We start from the raw sequence: 18,079 nt of genomic DNA, 5'->3' as shown, positions 1-18,079 counted from the left end.
GATCCCCAGCAAAGTGAAGTGGCAGGGCTTTAGAGCAAAAGCCGCTTAATGCTCGCATAAAAAATGGCGACGACAACGAGAGCGAGAGACCCCGGAAAGAGTCCTCGAAACTTGATAAAATGTAAAATTATCGCACATTCATTGTTATTGTTCTCCCTTTTCCCCTCACATTGCTATATACGAGTATTTCGCTCTCTTTTTTCAGCTCGTCGGCAGCCTTGGGTTAAATAAGCCAACTCAAACACGCAGCTAAACACACGAAATCAAACTTGAAGAATTACGTTGATTTGCCTTAAAGAAAGACGACTGGGAATCCGAAACCGCTTCTTCGCGCTGCTTGCTGCTCCTTCTGCCAGGAAGTGCGTCAACGGAAATTTTGCAGCACACGCAATGCAAGCAGTCCTGAGAGCGAGGGAGGTCCTGGGGATGGCCGTGACGTGCCTCTTAAATGGCAGCCAGTTAGATTTTACTTTACTTTATTTTATTTCATGTTCGTTTTATTTTTATTCGGTGGCAGTCAGCAATGGTATTTCCCAATCTCCCAATCCCAATTTTTTTGACGGGTCCTGGCTTTGTTTCTCTGCTCTCTGTACTGGCTACACTAAATCACTTTAAAAATTAGCATAATCCGGTGAGTAAATAAAAATAAGTGAACGTCTTCTGGCGTGCCAAATTTCAGTTCACTGAATGCGGCAACAAACGCGATTTTGGCGATTTCTTTTGCTCCTACTACCATCTCTCCTTCTCTGGGCAATCGACATCGAAATCGCAAAGGACGAAGGAGCGAAATGATTTTACACAGAGAGAGGCAGAGAAGGTGTAGCATAAGGATATTCATGTAGCCGGCAGCCAGGGATGGCAAAGGAAATTATCAAAAACAAACTAAGATTTAAGAGGCCGAAGATAATGTTGCTATATTTTCATTCATTTCATTCATTTATCATCGCCTCGAAAGTCCGCATTTAGTTGAATTTCAAGCACTAAAGGAGATCTATAAATCAATTAAATCAAATGTACTATGTTATCCTAAATGCTTATATATCTCATCAGATTTGTTTAAGAAATTCAAACAGCATACGAAAATATGAAATTAAATGTTAATTAGGCTGATTATCTCTAATTCATATGATACGTCCCATCTGAGAAATGCCACAAAATATTTACTTTTAGTGCCTCCTTTCCTTAAGAATTCCTTATGCCTTATTTTCCAACCCTGCTTTTTCTCGCTTTATGCTTTTTTTATGGCGCGGAAAACCCTTTCGCTCGAATTTGTTATTCAAATGGCAGGCACACGCAAAACACACACACACACACACATAGGACACAGGAAGGAAGGAAGGATGTAAGAGTAAAATGTATTGATCAATTAGGCAGAAATGTTGTATGTTTTGGAAAGAACTTTGCTCCCATCTATCAAACAAAAATCTCTTTTGAACTGACATAAATTCGGTAATCTTTCAGCCTCATTGCTCTCGCTGTAAATTAATTTAAAAATAAACCATTCACAAAACATGTGCTTCGTAATTATAATTTAATTTATTTTAAATTAACTATTAGCCCATGGCTGCCATTATCAGGCAGGGAGGCGGCAACAGACTGCATCCATAAATAATATGTTGCCAGGGAAATGTCGAAAATCTACTCCTAACAGCACACAAAGCACACAAAGCTGCTTTCCCATGTTTTGGGGCATGTGTGGGCAGGATTACAGGAGAAGGAGCCGAACCAGAAATCGGCAGACAAAGATACAGCATTCTGTGGCCCGTTTGCTGATTGATGATATGCTGGCAAAAGTTGCCAGGCAAATAATGCAGCCAAACAACAGACGCTGCCAGGGAAGACAACCATCCGGGAGACAGAGCCGGGAAAATCCCCAGCCCGTGCATGGCAGCTTGCAGTTTATGAAAATGTTAAATAAAAGACAAAACGAGATGAAGCCCAGGCACGCACACACGCACGACAGCTTGCAATTTGTGTTGCATAAGATCTCTACTTTCCTCTCCCTTTCTCTCTCTTTCACTCTCTCTCTCTCTCTCTCTCTGTCTCTCTCTGTCTGGGTTGGATACGGGCCATCCTGGTCTGGACTATTCTGCTCTAGTCTGCTCCGTTCTGCCCTGGTCCTGCCCTGCTCTGATCTGGTACGTGCTTAGTGGCAGCTCTAAAAACCTTGCTCAAATGAAATGCACACACAAAACGACAACAGCAGCAGCAACAATTGAAATCATTTAACATTGGCTTGAACCGACAATTCCTACCAGCAACGTTCTGCATCTGCATCTCAATTCCGATACACTGCCAATGGCCCGACTCTGACCCCCGATTTCAATGCTAAAATGTGCAGAAAGTTCGTGCCGTGCCGAAAGTGTTTAACGGAATGTGTTCAACTAAATTGAAAATTTACCCACAAACATGTCAACATTCTGAAAGGAACAACAACACAGAGCTCTGTGACAATTGCAGAACAACATTTTTCAGACACGTTTTAGAACTGAAATATACATATGTAATTATAGGCTGGAGAGAGATGCATTGGTATACACCCAGCAAATGAATTTATTAAGTATTAAGCTCTGTTAAGTTAATTCCAAGTAAAGTCAGAGCGTCCTTTCTTGAGCTGCAAAAATTCCACAAGTAACAGTTAAAAGAGATTCAAAACTTTTACCCACCAAGGCTCCTCCTCCATCTCTTACTTCATTCAATCTTTATTTCATAATAATGCAGATTCCATTTCAATTTATATTTCAGTTGCCTTTGCCCTGAGGCTTTTCTCACTTTTACATCGAAGCCAAAAATGAATACACACACACACACACATACACACACTCAGTCACACACAGAAAAGAAAACTCAATTAAAACAGAATAAATTTCCATGCTGTTGGGAATAATTACGAATTTCAATTTATTTGCCGCAGGTTGCAAAAGGAAAAGGCTGCGGCAGAGAAGAAGAGAACCAGGGCTGTGAGGCCGCACAGCAGTTATGGCAACAAAAACAACACCGACACTGAAGAAGCCAGAGCAATCGCAGTTGGCCTTATGGCTAAGAAAAGTTTTTCCTGCCAACCAACAGGGAGCCAAAGGGTGGAGAAGGATGGGCGACAAAAATCGGAGTAACTTACTTACTGACTGACTGAGGCCTGCGGGTCTGTTAAGAAGGTATAAGAGAATAAAGTGGCAGTCTGGGAATTTATTGATCACTGGGACATATGCACAAAACTAACCTTTCCGGCAATTATTTTAGCTACAATTTATGCGCACTATAAAATGAATCAAAATGAATTTATAACCCCCAACGATTGCACATTGAATATAATTTTTCGGTTTGCTTTTCCCCCCTTATTGACATTCATCTAACCGGAACCCGTAAAGCCAAAATGCCACAGGAAAATCAATCACAAATTTATTTTCCCCGTCTGCATAATTAAAATTATGATTTCCCTCCAGTGCAGCTCTGCGGTTGCCGAACGAAATGCCAAGCGCAACGCAGCGGAGTGGAGTGGAGCGGAATGAAAAACTTCAATTGCGAGCGTCAAACTGTCACAAAGCAGTTGGGAAACAGAAACAGAAACACAGCAAAGGACAAAGCCGGGGTCAGCCAAAACTGACAAATTGGAAGAACTCGGAAAAAATTGGGGATGGAAACTACAACTGCCACAGAGAATATTCAGAGAAGAGGAATGGAGCTGGAAATGGGGCAGAGAGAGACATGGGAGCACAGGCTCAGAAGCAGAACCTGAGCCCAGAACCATAACCAGACGCGAGGAGCATAAAAGTTTATCAACTAAGTAAAATAATGCAGGGCACAAAGTTTTCAACCGCAGTGGCCGCAGCTTGGATATGGCGTACACAGAGAGGGTGTTATGTGGGGGCGCCACAGCGCCACGGATGCCCCACAACAATAAAAACCAAATGTTGCTACAATTTCTGGTTACAGGGACGGTGCGACCAGGGCTAAAAGCATGGCAACCAGAGAACCAGGAAGCACGTTTTGCATAATGATGAATGACGAAGACGACGACTGCGACGGCGATGGCGATGGCGATGGCGATGACGATGGCAACGGTGTCTATGATGTGTGCTTGTTGCAGCCACAGCTCCGCTCTCTGTTGATTTGTTTATGGAGTGCCACAGCAGTAGAGCAGTAGAGGCAGGACGAAAAGGAGGAGGCCGCAGAAATGATAGCACACTTTTAAGCGCTGCGGTGTGTCAACCGAATGTCGAGACGTCGCAATTGGAAACAAATTATGCTCTAAGCGCATTGCAGTGCCCTGTCCTCTGCCCCGTAGAGTTGAGCACATCTCTGGAGAGGTCTCTAGATGTGGCCTCTGGATTGCTGTCTGATTATGTCTTCATCGAAATTACGTATGCACCGTGCGGCTGAGATGATGAAGTGAGCAAGAGCATTATTTGCAGCATGCTTGGCATTTTTATTGTATGTACAGTTTTACCCTACGGAATCGTCGTAAAGACTCTTTCTGTGGATGTGCTCTTTTAAAGCTCGCCTTCGGAATATTTTGGGAGAAGAATTTACCTAAGCGTCCTGCTGGCAGTCTTCATAAGTTGTGGACTCCATTACTCTCTCTCTCTCTCTCACTAGTTTTAAAAGATTTAAAAAAAAACCAACAAGGATCGTCATATCTTCTTAATTGTGGCTTACACTAGTGCGATGTGCAGTCCTTCCCGTTAGAAACTCGTATCTATAATATGGATCTATTGAAAGTATTTGGAATTATTCCATCTCTTAGTTGAAGCTTGTCCTTTGACAGTTCTACGAGAAACAAAATAGGGAATAGAAACTGCCATATATTTGCATCTAATTGGCAGGCAGCTAACAGGCAAAACGTCTCTATCTCAGTGGATTCTCCTTTTGCCATACGAAATGGTAACCAGGCTGGCCAGCCGTGGAGCAGGCTCCATTGGTCAGGACGAGCCAGGAGCCAGTGCGCCACTCCTACTCCAACCATCAATCGGTCTGTCCTGTACAGAGCTTTAACGACAGGCGCCCGGCGCTTGGCGCTCGACAGCTTCGTGCAGCTAATATGCAAATTCCCTTCAGGCTGCAGCTTTTACTTTAGCTGAGTTTTTCTTTCGCTCAGCTCTTGCTCCTGCTTTTACCCGCCTGGTTTTCCCCCTCGGTTTGGCTACATTCTGCTGCCATTGGCGGCGCATCTTTTTGCCTTTGTTTTGCTTCCGCTGCGCCATGCCATGTTTCCAACCCATGTCGTTTCTCCTTTCCATTCTTTTTCCGTTCTCGGGCTTATTATGCATTGCACATTTTTACATTTTTACTTAAAAGGCGGAGCGACACGAAGAAGACGACGACGGCGACGACGACGACATTTGGGGGAAAAAACTCCGCACACCGCAAAAATCGTAATGAAATTTTTATTATACGACAAAGTAAAATATTTTTATCAGCATTTCTCGCTTGTTGCTTTTGCTTGGGCGTAGCGCAAAAAAATTCCCCCGGCATGCCAGCGGCTTTGAGCGGAAAGCGCACGGAAAGATGCCGAGGGAAAGAGGAAAGTGGTCGTGGACGTGGGCGGAAAAATGGGCCAGACTGTCAAGTCAATCAAAATATGCCAAAAAGTTTTCCGCTTTCCAAATTCTTAAGAAGTGCGGCCATATGCCCGGGATACATCCGGTCTATCCACTGGGCATCCGTATCCATGGCCCTTATCTATGGCTTTATTTGTTTAAGCAAATTCCTGGCTAAACACTGCACTTCAGCACAAAAATTTGCACCCCCAGACCCGGACCAATGCTCCTCCTCCGTGCCACAAATTGCAGCGCAAAGTTTTTGGCCTGCACTTTGGCTTTTTGGCCGGGTGTCAATTTGCCTGGGCCGTGGCCAGGAAAACTTTTCATCTGTTTAAAGCAAATATTTGGAATGCGTAATTTCCTGCAAAATGTCTGAGGTGGTTTTTCATTCCATTTAAAAGTCCTTTCGTTAGGCAACCAGAAAAGGTAACTACACTTAAGAGGTGCATGATTGGGCTATTATAAAGAACTATTTTCATTAATGCGTTTACAAATGTTATATAAAATTCCTAAAAATTTAGGAAGAATTTTTGAGTCTGAAATAGTTTTTAAGAAGAAGAATGAAATAATGTAAATCTATCCAGCGAAAATTGACAAATTTAAAAGCAAATTCAAATCGATCCCTTTACAGTTTCCAGTCACCAGGGACCAGGGACCTTACCCATCTTTTTAAAAACTGTTGACTTTCCAGAGCGTTGTAAATTGCGCATCGGGTGGGATGGTAGCAACAAATGGAAAAGTAACGAGGGGGAACGTTGTGAGTTGCTGCGGACACCGCAACTCTACAGTTATACTCGATACTTAGTCAGTATGGCTCTCCTCCGGCAGACGCCGCTAATATTGAACGACACGACAAAGAGTGCGTGCGAGAGAGACAGAAAATCAGTCTGAGCGTGACGTCGAGCGCTGCGTAGCCACTGCAAATTGATTTGTTCCTATTGGCTATAAAAATGATCTGATCTGATCCAGATTCAGCAATCTGATAGATATGGTCATTATCTATGATTCTGCGTTTTTAGTTTTCTCGTATCCTCAATATTGTGGATGCAACAGATGTTCGTCCTTTGTGTGGGCGAAAGGGGGTGGGGCGAAATTTTGAGATACACGTTTTATAGTAAGATCTAACAGGGGTGCGGATACCAAATTTGGTTACTCTAGCCTTAATAGTCTCTGAGATTTTTGAATATCCCCAGATTTTCGTCTTTTGCGGGGGCGGAAGGGGGTGTGGCGAAATTTTGAAACAAACTCGTCTCGGTCCGATATATTAGGAGTGTGGATACCAAATTTGGTTGCTCTAGCTTTTATAGTCTCTGAGATCTAGGCGCTAATGTTTTACTCTAAGCAAAGCCGCCTATGCTACGTGTGTGTTAGAGAGAGACAGGGCGAGAAAAAATGAAATTGTTTTCTTGATGCTGGCTATAATAATTATACGATCCAATTCAGCTTCCGCAGTCTTAAAAATATGGTCATTCTCTACAATTCTACGTTTTTGGTTTTCTCATATCTTTAAAATTGTGGATGCCACAGATTTTCGTCCTTTGTGGGGGCGGAAGTGGGCAGGGCGAAGTTTTGAAATATTTTTGTAGCAGTGACATATCACAGAAGTCTGGATCCAAAACATCGTTGCTCTAGCTCTTATAGTCTTTGAGCACTAGGCGCTGAAGGGGACGGACAGACGGACGGACGGACAGACGGACAGACGGACAGACAGACAGACAGGGCCCAATCGACTCGGCTATTGATGCTGATCAAGAATATATATACTTTATGGGGTCGGAAACGATTCCTTCTGGACGTTACACACATCCACTTTTACCACAAATCTAATATACCCCAATACTCATTTTGAGTATCGGGTATAAAAACAGTAACAACTGCATTCCCCGAGCACAAACCGATACAACAGCAACAACAATCCAAAAAGCCATCAAGTCGAGTCACGATTTTAGTGAAATAAAAAATATGTATACAGTACAAAAATATTGCATGCGATTTATTTTTGTTTCCCTGTGTTTGTATTGGTCCAGCTACGCGGCTGCTAGAAATTTGTGGCAAGACCCTACCAGCCAAAAGTTGGCCCCTCGGGAATCCATCCCATCCCTTTTCGATGTATTGTGCCATATTGCGCCACAGAAAAAGTATTTCCGAATGGTTCACGCAGCACGATTTTTGTTTTTTCTTTGAGCATTTGATTTGTTCTTATTTTTTGTATGCTTTACTTTTTGATTTGTTGCTTGCTAAGCGCCAAAAATTTCATTAAATTGCGTTTTATCGAAATTAAAAAGGAATTTTCCTTTCGATAGAACGAACAAAACTGCAAAGCACTTAATAAACTATTTTTTCAAGCGCTATCCGAGTCGTGAAACTGAACTTAAAAGAAACGAAATCTGCGAAATCTGAACCAGATCGTATAATTATTATAGCCAGAATCAAGAAAACAATTTCATTCTTTGTCGCTCTGTCTCTCTCTAACACACAGGTTTCATGGTCTGTTTTGCCAATTGCAAAATATGAGTTCAAGGATCTCAGAACCTATAAGAGCCATAGCAACCAAATTTGGTATCCACACTCCTGTGATATCGGACCTTGACCGTTTCGTGTCCAAATTTCGCCACACCCCCTTCCGCCCCCGCAAAGGACGAAAATCTGGGGCATCCACAAATCTCAGAGACTATTAAGGCTAGAGTAACCAAATTTGGTATCCGCACTTCTGTTAGATCTCACTATAAAACGTATATCTCAGAATTTCGCCCCACCCCCTTCCGCCACAATATTGCACATTCGAGAAAACTAAAAACGCGAAATCATAGATAATGACCATATCTATCAGATTGCTGAATCTGGATCAGATCGGATCATTTTTGTAGCCAAAAGCAAGAAATCAATTTGCAGTGGCTACGCAGCGCCCGACGTCACGCTCAGACTGATTTTCTGTCTCTCTCGCACGCACTCTTTGTCGGGTGGTTCAGTATTAGCGGCGTCTGCCGCAGGAGAGCCATACTGACTTAGTATCGGGTATAACTGTAGAGTTGCGGTGTCCGCAGCAACTCACAACGTTCCACCTCGTTAATAACTGTGGTCGTGGGATACACCTTAATATTTTTCCAAAAACGATTATTTTGGTATTTAAATTTCATCAGTGAGGAAGACCATTAGGAGTGGCCCGTAATGGGTTAATTCAGTCGGCCCCTTTCCAACACTGGTAAATACTTTCCGGGTCTAGTTAACAAACCTACGAATCACTTTTACAGCACGTGCCGTTTTTTGCATTGAATGTAAATTTAATTTCCGTACACAATCGTCTAATTTGTAATAATTTGTGTTTAAAAATGATGAATATTGTGGACCTAGCACCGGAGATGATCAGCACTATATTTAAATACCTTGAGCAAACGAAGGATAGACAATGTCTAGCCAAAAGTCATCCAGTATTTAAGGAGGCTATTGCCATTTACGCCGTCGAAACCAAATGCTACGAGAAAATACAAATTGAGAGATTGCCTATTGAGGACTGGTCGTTCATATTATCCGCATGCGGCTCAACTGTTCTGCAATTTTCGTGTTATAGAGCGCAGATTGCCTCGGCTGCCGTCAAGCTGGCATCCGAATATTGTCCCAACTTGCAGGAACTTAGCATTCCAATACGCCACGAGTATTGGAACGAGGTTAAGCCGTTGCTAGTGGGACTGGAGAAGCTGGAGAATCTGATATTGAGGAATGACTACACTCCAATTGATTTAACGGACTTAATGAATCTCCCCGAACTGATCACCCTGCTATTGTTTGCGTTTAACCCTAAAGACGGTAAGTCTTGCCATTGAAATGTTTATACATATTGTACATATTTGCTGTGTCTATTTCAGTACTGCCAGTCGTCAATTTGTCGCAACTGAAGAACTTATGTATAAGGAACGTCGACGTTGTGTTCAACATCTACGAATTCTGCCGCGGCATGGCGCAGATTGAAACTATAGAATTGGATAGCGTTCACATAAACTTTCCGGCTACTTTAATTCGTGATCCGCTGTGGCCCAAGCTGAGGTTCCTGAAAATCAGGGTTGTACGTGTTTCAAACGAAATGCCGTACTTACCGCAGTTGAAAATACTGCACATTAAATGCAACCCCGATATAGAACTGGGCAAAATATTAGGCAGATCGGTCACGAGCTATTCAAACACCTTGCTCGCGCTGCGCTTGTATTGCACTGACAAATGCTCCAGCCATGAAAATAATGCCAAGACCATCGGACAACTAAAGGCCCTAAAATCGCTTGTCTTCTTCAATCTGAATAGTACATATTTGCACTTCATCAAGTCGGATCAGCTCCAGAAGGTGATCATACTATCCTCCAATAAAATAACCAACTCGGGAATCCTTGGCCTACTCCGAGGGTGTAAGAACCTCCGATATCTCGATGTCTCTGGATGTAGGAGAGCAAACAAGAACGTTGTTGGTCCGCTCATTAATATTCTGAAGAATAATAACGTTCAACCAGAGAATCCATTGGTTCTTACTGTTCATTTAAAATCATTCGGAGATGTCAACCAAGGAACTGGGACTTCGAATCCGTATTATAATTTGTTAGTCGTTAAAATATGCGACAATTTTATACGTGAGCGTCCCTTTACCGTACCTGATCCGCTCTTTGAAGCTGAATACTTTGTGAATGAATAATTAATTCAATTTAATGAAGTACCGCATAAGATGTATTTTTTTATTCAAATGAAAACGAAATACGCCGAAAGATTTACCATGGTATGTATGGTATCGGGTAAGCGGTATGACAGCCACCAGAAAATAAAATTGTAATTAATTAAACGAATAATTATTGTTAGAAATACAAATAAATAAATATTCTTTCAAATTAAGAAATCAGAGTTTCCTAAAGATAGTGTTCAGAATACCCATTGGCAAGTCGAATGTAAAATATGTTAAGGTCAAGCTCATATTTTCCTTAATTAACAACACAAGCTTAAAAACTGAATTGATTTATTGATACCTATTGTGCTTTGATAAGAACATTTGTATACATATGATGGTGGAATTTCTATTTGATCGAGAAATAAAGTTTTCCCTGAATGGTATTCTTCACGGGATCGATTTTCTTCAGTATTTTCGTCATGGTCCCAACCAGACGAATTTTTGAGTCGGTTGTGGCTTTGTTTCGGAACTTGGAGAGCAGCTCAGTGGGTGTCAATGGCTTCCGCTTAAGGTAGCGCATCACTGCCTCCTCGTTGACGCCATATTGGCTGAAATGTTAGCCATATTTATTAGTGTACTTTTAAAAAATAAACAATAGTTAACTTACTTAATTTTACGCAAAGATATAGACGGGTTCAGTGGGGCCTTGATATTCTTCCTGGGAGCGCTCGCGTTGTTCGAAATTGTAGGATTACGAGTACTTCGCGGAGTGCTGCCAATGCGCTTGGTGGAGTCTTTGCTGGAAGACTTTTTGGCCGCGTTATACATTCGCTTCTCCTTCTCATTGAAGGTGACCCTCTTTCTAGGTGGCCCATTGCTGAGATCCTTTTCGGAGTCTGAACTGTCGGCACTGGATTCTATGGATGATTCTCCACTGCTTAAATTTGATGGCGTTTCCACCATGTGATTGCTAAATGCTCCGTCCTCAGGATTCTCCTCCTGGATCTCGTCTTTCTGGTTATCCGAGTTTTCATCATCATCTTCTTCGTCTGAGTTGAGCAGCTTTCGTAGAGCTTCCTCTTCAGATACTCCCTTTAGGTCCTTGATCACCTTGGCTTCTTGATCGTGTTCACTGTGGAAGAAAAATGCTTTGTATGCATTTCTAATAATTATAGAAGGCTTACTCTTCACTGGAACTGGAAATGTAGTCCCTTTCACGACTGTCTTCGTCACCATCGTCCGAGTCTTCGAAAGCCTCGAAAAACGTCTTCATATTAACTTCTTTTTTGCCCTTAGGCTTGGCCTTTTTGCCATCAGTAGCATCGATGATGCCGTTTTCTTTTTCCTTCTCTTTTTGCTTCACTTCTTCGATTCCATCGTCCGATTCGGATTCACCCGAGGAGACCATCCACTCGACCTCATCAGAGATCTTCAGACCGCTGATTCCTTCATCGGTTGCCTTAAGGAGTTTAGCCGAATCGCCATCCTGTTCCTCCTCGTCGTTCTGGTACCGACGGCGCATCATCAGGTTGAAGAAGTTAAGCGATTTCTCGCGACGACCGAACTCCAGCTCCACCTCTTCCGAAGTGAGGGTTTTGTAGCGCTCAATGGCCTGGAACGTGTACCACTCATGGAGGGGGTACGCATTGAATCTACCATCTGGGGCATGGGTGAACACATAGTATGCGGCATTCGCACCCACTTCCCCAGTACGAATGCCCTTGAACTTTTTCCCCGTTTTCCCATCGATTTGCAATAACCAGGGCTGTGCCTCCGGTCTATACTTTTCGACCACGCTGGCGTTCTTCTTGCGGCGTGCACCCCCGTACTGACGCCAATTGTACTCTGTGCCGCCCCCAAATTTCGGTTTTTTCTCTTCCTCGACCATTAATAGATGCTTGTTATTCTCCCGAGACATCTTCGCACTTTGCCATTCAGCGAAATCTACCTTCAAATTGTCATTGAAGCGCATTATATGGCGGCTGTTGCGCACCTTTGGCACACGAATTATGAACTCCTTGACAGCATCTTTAGGAGCGTTTTCTGAATCTTCAAGAGCCTTTGCTGAATCTTTAAGATCCTTTGCCGAATATTTGCAAGCTTTTGTGGTTGATGGAATAGGTGGTACTGCCGTGTTGCAGCTTCTTTTGGCACCGCTTGGACGCTAAATAGTAGATGGATTTGATAAAATCCATTGTAGATCTATATAATGAAAAGAAAAACTTACTTTCAAGCTTTTACAATTGTTTGTCGACATATTTTCCGCTATAACAGTATTTATAGCTGTGAGTTACTTTGACGAATGATAGAACACTTGTACTAGTCAACTATTTTCTTTAAATACTATTTTACCAAATTCGGAGCAAAATGTCCAGGCCTTCTGAGGGGCCTACTATTCGCACGTTGTATGTACGCAGAATCGTAGAGGATGACTATATGTTCTAGAGTGTAAAATCTCAACCAGATCGTATAATTATTATAGCCAGAATCAAGAAAACAATTTCATTCTTTCTCGCTCTGTCTCTCTCTAACACACAGGTTTCATGGTCTGTTTTGCCAATTGCAAAATATGAGTTCAAGGATCTCAGAACCTATAAGAGCCATAGCAACCAAATTTGGTATCCACAATCCTGTGATATCGGACCTTGACCGTTTCGTGTCCAAATTTCGCCACACCGCCTTCCGCCCCCGCAAAGGACGAAAATCTGGGGCATCCACAAATCTCAGAGACTATTAAGGCTAGAGTAACCAAATTTGGTATCCGCACTTCTGTTAGATCTCACTATAAAACGTATATCTCAGAATTTCGCCCCACCTCCTTCCGCCCCCACAAAGGACGAAAATCTGTTGCATCCACAATATTGCACATTCGAGAAAACTAAAAACGCAAAATCATAGATAATGACCATATCTATCAGATTGCTGAATCTGGATCAGATCGGATCATTTTTGTAGCCAAAAGCAAGAAATCAATTTGCAGTGGCTACGCAGCGCCCGACGTCACGCTCAGACTGATTTCTGTCTCTCTCGCACGCACTCTTTGTCGTGTCGTTTAATATTCGCGGCGTCTGCCGGAGGAGAGCCATACTGACTAAGTATCGGGTATAAATGTAGAGTTGCGGTCTCCGCAGCAACTCAGAACGTTCCCCCTCGTTTGAGTTATGGTTGAGACCATAAAGGACACATTTGTTAACAAAGTGGTATGAGGTATAATTTGGTATTATATTATTATCGCTAGACGACCGGTATCCAGCCTATGCGTTTCGCTGGATTCTGTGGTGACAATGGCCTTTGATCGGACTCGCATTGAATATCTTCTCCCAAGGCGCCCGCACCTTGCTGAGCGACCTGCGCTCAGCGCGCGACAGATCATTTAGATTATTATAAATATGCTCTGGATTTCCAAATCCCCGCCTTTTCTCCTGGTTCCTCTTTCACGACAGACGCACATTCCTTTTTTATGTTAGTTGTTATATCTGGACTCTAATTTTCATAGATTGCGGGATTTTCTTTATGAGCTCAGGCATTTTATGCGTCTTTTTCACATTACTTTTTTGTTTTATTTTGCCAATAGGAGAAACAGTGTGCCCACACCATAATCCGAAGTGTAATTATCGATATGATCCAAGCTCGACCAGCTGATCCTCCAGACTATCGGCGCTCTTGATCCAAATTCTATTAAAATTCAAAGGGATTGGATTGAAGCCAACAAGCAGCAATTAATCATTTTTGCCGAGGTGTCATGCATGCCCAAGGCCAGGTTACATGACATGTAGACAGTGCAGGCGATTGCAACCTGCCCACCAAACTCAATGACTCATTGCAATAATTAATAACTGTGGTCGTGGGATACACTTTAATATTTTTCCAAAAACGATTATTTTGGTATTTAAATTTCATCAGTGAGGAAGACCATTAGGAGTGGCCCGTAATGGGTTAATTCAGTCGGCCCCTTTCCAACACTGGCAAATACTTTCCGGGTCTAGTTAACAAACCTACGAATCACTCTTACAGCACATGCCGTTTTTTGCATTGAATGTAAATTTAATTTCCGTACACAATCGTCTAATTTGTAATAATTTGTGTTGAAAAATGATGAATATTGTGGACCTAGCACCGGAGATGATCAGCACTATATTTAAATACCTTGAGCAAACGAAGGATAGACAATGTCTAGCCAAAAGTCATCCAGTATTTAAGGAGGCTATTGCCATTTACGCCGTCGAAACCAAATGCTACGAGAAAATACAAATTGAGAGATTGCCTATTGAGGACTGGTCGTTCATATTATCCGCATGCGGCTCAACTGTTCTGCAATTTTCGTGTTATAGAGCGCAGATTGCCTCGGCTGCCGTCAAGCTGGCATCCGAATATTGTCCCAACTTGCAGGAACTTAGCATTCCAATACGCCACGAGTATTGGAACGAGGTTAAGCCGTTGCTAGTGGGACTGGAGAAGCTGGAGAATCTGATATTGAGGAATGACTACACTCCAATTGATTTAACGGACTTAATGAATCTCCCCGAACTGATCGCCCTGCTATTGTTTGCGTTTAACCCTAAAGACGGTAAGTCTTGCCATTGAAATGTTTATACATATTGTACATATTTGCTGTGTCTATTTCAGTACTGCCAGTCGTCAATTTGTCGCAACTGAAGAACTTATGTATAAGGAACGTCGACGTTGTGTTCAACATCTACGAATTCTGCCGCGGCATGGCGCAGATTGAAACTATAGAATTGGATAGCGTTCACATAAACTTTCCGGCTACTTTAATTCGTGATCCGCTGTGGCCCAAGCTGAGGTTCTTGAAAATCAGGGTTGTACGTGTTTCAAACGAAATGCCGTACTTACCGCAGTTGAAAATACTGCACATTAAATGCAACTCCGATATAGAACTGGGCAAAATATTAGGCAGATCGGTCACGAGCTATTCAAACACCTTGCTGGCGCTGCGCTTGTATTGCACTGACAAAGGCTCCAGCCATGAAAATAATGCCAAGACCATCGGACTACTAAAAGCCCTAAAATCGCTTGTCTTCTTCAATCTGAATAGTACATATTTGCACTTCATCAAGTCGGATCAGCTCCAGAAGGTGATCATACTATCCTCCAATAAAATAACCAACTCGGGAATCCTTGGCCTACTCCGAGGGTGTAAGAACCTCCGATATCTCGATGTCTCTGGATGTAGGAGAGCAAACAAGAACGTTGTTGGTCCGCTCATTAATATTCTGAAGAATAATAACGTTCAACCAGAGAATCCATTGGTTCTTACTGTTCATTTAAAATCATTCGGAGATGTCAACCAAGGAACTGGGACTTCGAATCCGTATTATAATTTGTTAGTCGTTAAAATATGCGAAAATTTTATACGTGAGCGTCCCTTTACCGTACCTGATCCGCTCTTTGAAGCTGAATACTTTGAATAATTAATTCAATTTAATGAAGTACCGCATAAGATGTATTTTTTTATTCAAATGAAAACGAAATACGCCGAAAGATTTACCATGGTATGTATGGTATCGGGTAAGCGGTATGACAGCCACCAGAAAATAAAATTGTAATTAATTAAACGAATAATTATTGTTAGAAATACAAATAAATAAATATTCTTTCAAATTAAGAAATCAGAGTTTCCTAAAGATAGTGTTCAGAATACCCATTGGCAAGTCGAATGTAAAATATGTTAAGGTCAAGCTCATATTTTCCTTAATTAACAACACAAGCTTAAAAACTGAATTGATTTATTGATACCTATTGTGCTTTGATAAGAACATTTGTATACATATGATGGTGGAATTTCTATTTGATCGAGAAATAAAGTTTTCCCTGAATGGTATTCTTCACGGGATCGATTTTCTTCAGTATTTTCGTCATGGTCTCAACCAGACGAATTTTTGAGTCGGTTGTGGCTTTGTTTCGGAACTTGGAGAGCAGCTCAGTGGGTGTCAATGGCTTCCGCTTAAGGTAGCGCATCACTGCCTCCTCGTTGACGCCATATTGGCTGAAATGTTAGCCATATTTATTAGTGTACTTTTAAAAAATAAACAATAGTTAACTTACTTAATTTTACGCAAAGATATAGACGGGTTCAGTGGGGCCTTGATATTCTTCCTGGGAGCGCTCGCGTTGTTCGAAATTGTAGGATTACGAGTACTTCGCGGAGTGCTGCCAATGCGCTTGGTGGAGTCTTTGCTGGAAGACTTTTTGGCCGCGTTATACATTCGCTTCTCCTTCTCATTGAAGGTGACCCTCTTTCTAGGAGGCCCATTGCTGAGATCCTTTTCGGAGTCTGAACTGTCGGCACTGGATTCTATGGATGATTCTCCACTGCTTAAATTTGATGGCGTCTCCACCATGTGATTGCTAAATGCTCCGTCCTCAGGATTCTCCTCCTGGATCTCGTCTTTCTGGTTATCCGAGTTTTCATCATCATCTTCTTCGTCTGAGTTGAGCAGCTTTCGTAGAGCTTCCTCTTCAGATACTCCCTTTAGGTCCTTGATCACCTTGGCTTCTTGATCGTGTTCACTGTGGAAGAAAAATGCTTTGTATGCATTTCTAATAATTATAGAAGGCTTACTCTTCACTGGAACTGGAAATGTAGTCCCTTTCACGACTGTCTTCGTCACCATCGTCCGAGTCTTCGAAAGCCTCGAAAAACGTCTTCATATTAACTTCTTTTTTGCCCTTAGGCTTGGCCTTTTTGCCATCAGTAGCATCGATGATGCCGTTTTCTTTTTCCTTCTCTTTTTGCTTCACTTCTTCGATTCCATCGTCCGATTCGGATTCACCCGAGGAGACCATCCACTCGACCTCATCAGAGATCTTCAGACCGCTGATTCCTTCATCGGTTGCCTTAAGGAGTTTAGCCGAATCGCCATCCTGTTCCTCCTCGTCGTTCTGGTACCGACGGCGCATCATCAGGTTGAAGAAGTTAAGCGATTTCTCGCGACGACCGAACTCCAGCTCCACCTCTTCCGAAGTGAGGGTTTTGTAGCGCTCAATGGCCTGGAACGTGTACCACTCATGGAGGGGGTACGCATTGAATCTACCATCTGGGGCATGGGTGAACACATAGTATGCGGCATTCGCACCCACTTCCCCAGTACGAATGCCCTTGAACTTTTTCCCCGTTTTCCCATCGATTTGCAATAACCAGGGCTGTGCCTCCGGTCTATACTTTTCGACCACGCTGGCGTTCTTCTTGCGGCGTGCACCCCCGTACTGACGCCAATTGTACTCTGTGCCGCCCCCAAATTTCGGTTTTTTCTCTTCCTCGACCATTAATAGATGCTTGTTATTCTCCCGAGACATCTTCGCACTTTGCCATTCAGCGAAATCTACCTTCAAATTGTCATTGAAGCGCATTATATGGCGGCTGTTGCGCACCTTTGGCACACGAATTATGAACTCCTTGACAGCATCTTTAGGAGCGTTTTCTGAATCTTCAAGAGCCTTTGCTGAATCTTTAAGATCCTTTGCCGAATATTTGCAAGCTTTTGTGGTTGATGGAATAGGTGGTACTGCCGTGTTGCAGCTTCTTTTGGCACCGCTTGGACGCTAAATAGTAGATGGATTTGATAAAATCCATTGTAGATCTATATAATGAAAAGAAAAACTTACTTTCAAGCTTTTACAATTGTTTGTCGACATATTTTCCGCTAAAACAGTATTTATAGCTGTGAGTTACTTTGACGAATGATAGAACACTTGTACTAGTCAACTATTTTCTTTAAATACTATTTTACCAAATTCGGAGCAAAATGTCCAGGCCTTCTGAGGGGCCTACTATTCGCACGTTGTATGTACATACAGGGGTATATTTCAAAGTCTGCGTATTTGTTTCTAGAAAATTACCGGAGTGCCTCTTTATTTTTTGTAACTCAACCTCTAA

General features: G+C 42.4%; 4 protein-coding genes across 4 annotated transcripts; 2 read left to right on the top strand and 2 right to left on the bottom strand.

The window, feature by feature from the left end:
- Positions 1–8,765: 8,765 nt before the first annotated feature.
- Positions 8,766–10,526, top strand: LOC117187370. Its single transcript, XM_033389894.1, has 2 exons — positions 8,766–9,344; positions 9,404–10,526. The coding sequence occupies exons 1-2, from the start codon at positions 8,870–8,872 to the stop codon at positions 10,213–10,215; spliced, it is 1,287 nt and encodes a 428-aa protein (XP_033245785.1). The 5' UTR covers positions 8,766–8,869; the 3' UTR covers positions 10,216–10,526.
- On the bottom strand, positions 10,520–12,505 carry LOC117187369 (general transcription factor IIF subunit 1-like). Its single transcript, XM_033389893.1, has 4 exons — positions 12,410–12,505; positions 11,367–12,346; positions 10,850–11,314; positions 10,520–10,790 (listed from the first exon to the last, which is right to left on the bottom strand). Exons 1-4 carry the CDS (start codon positions 12,437–12,439, stop codon positions 10,589–10,591), a joined length of 1,677 nt encoding a protein of 558 aa, XP_033245784.1. The 5' UTR covers positions 12,440–12,505; the 3' UTR covers positions 10,520–10,588.
- A 1,657-nt stretch (positions 12,506–14,162) lies between these two features.
- Positions 14,163–15,925, top strand: LOC108157612. The gene is made up of 2 exons (XM_017289741.2): positions 14,163–14,749; positions 14,809–15,925. The coding sequence occupies exons 1-2, from the start codon at positions 14,275–14,277 to the stop codon at positions 15,612–15,614; spliced, it is 1,281 nt and encodes a 426-aa protein (XP_017145230.2). The 5' UTR covers positions 14,163–14,274; the 3' UTR covers positions 15,615–15,925.
- On the bottom strand, positions 15,921–17,934 carry LOC108157611 (general transcription factor IIF subunit 1-like). The gene is made up of 4 exons (XM_017289740.2): positions 17,809–17,934; positions 16,766–17,745; positions 16,249–16,713; positions 15,921–16,189 (listed from the first exon to the last, which is right to left on the bottom strand). Exons 1-4 carry the CDS (start codon positions 17,836–17,838, stop codon positions 15,988–15,990), a joined length of 1,677 nt encoding a protein of 558 aa, XP_017145229.2. The 5' UTR covers positions 17,839–17,934; the 3' UTR covers positions 15,921–15,987.
- Between the last annotated feature and the right edge of the window lie 145 nt (positions 17,935–18,079).

The sequence above is a fragment of the Drosophila miranda genome, chromosome 2 (assembly GCF_003369915.1).
Source record: "Drosophila miranda strain MSH22 chromosome 2, D.miranda_PacBio2.1, whole genome shotgun sequence".
NCBI lineage: Eukaryota > Metazoa > Arthropoda > Insecta > Diptera > Drosophilidae > Drosophila > Drosophila miranda.
This window is presented reverse-complemented; position numbering and strand designations above follow the sequence as displayed.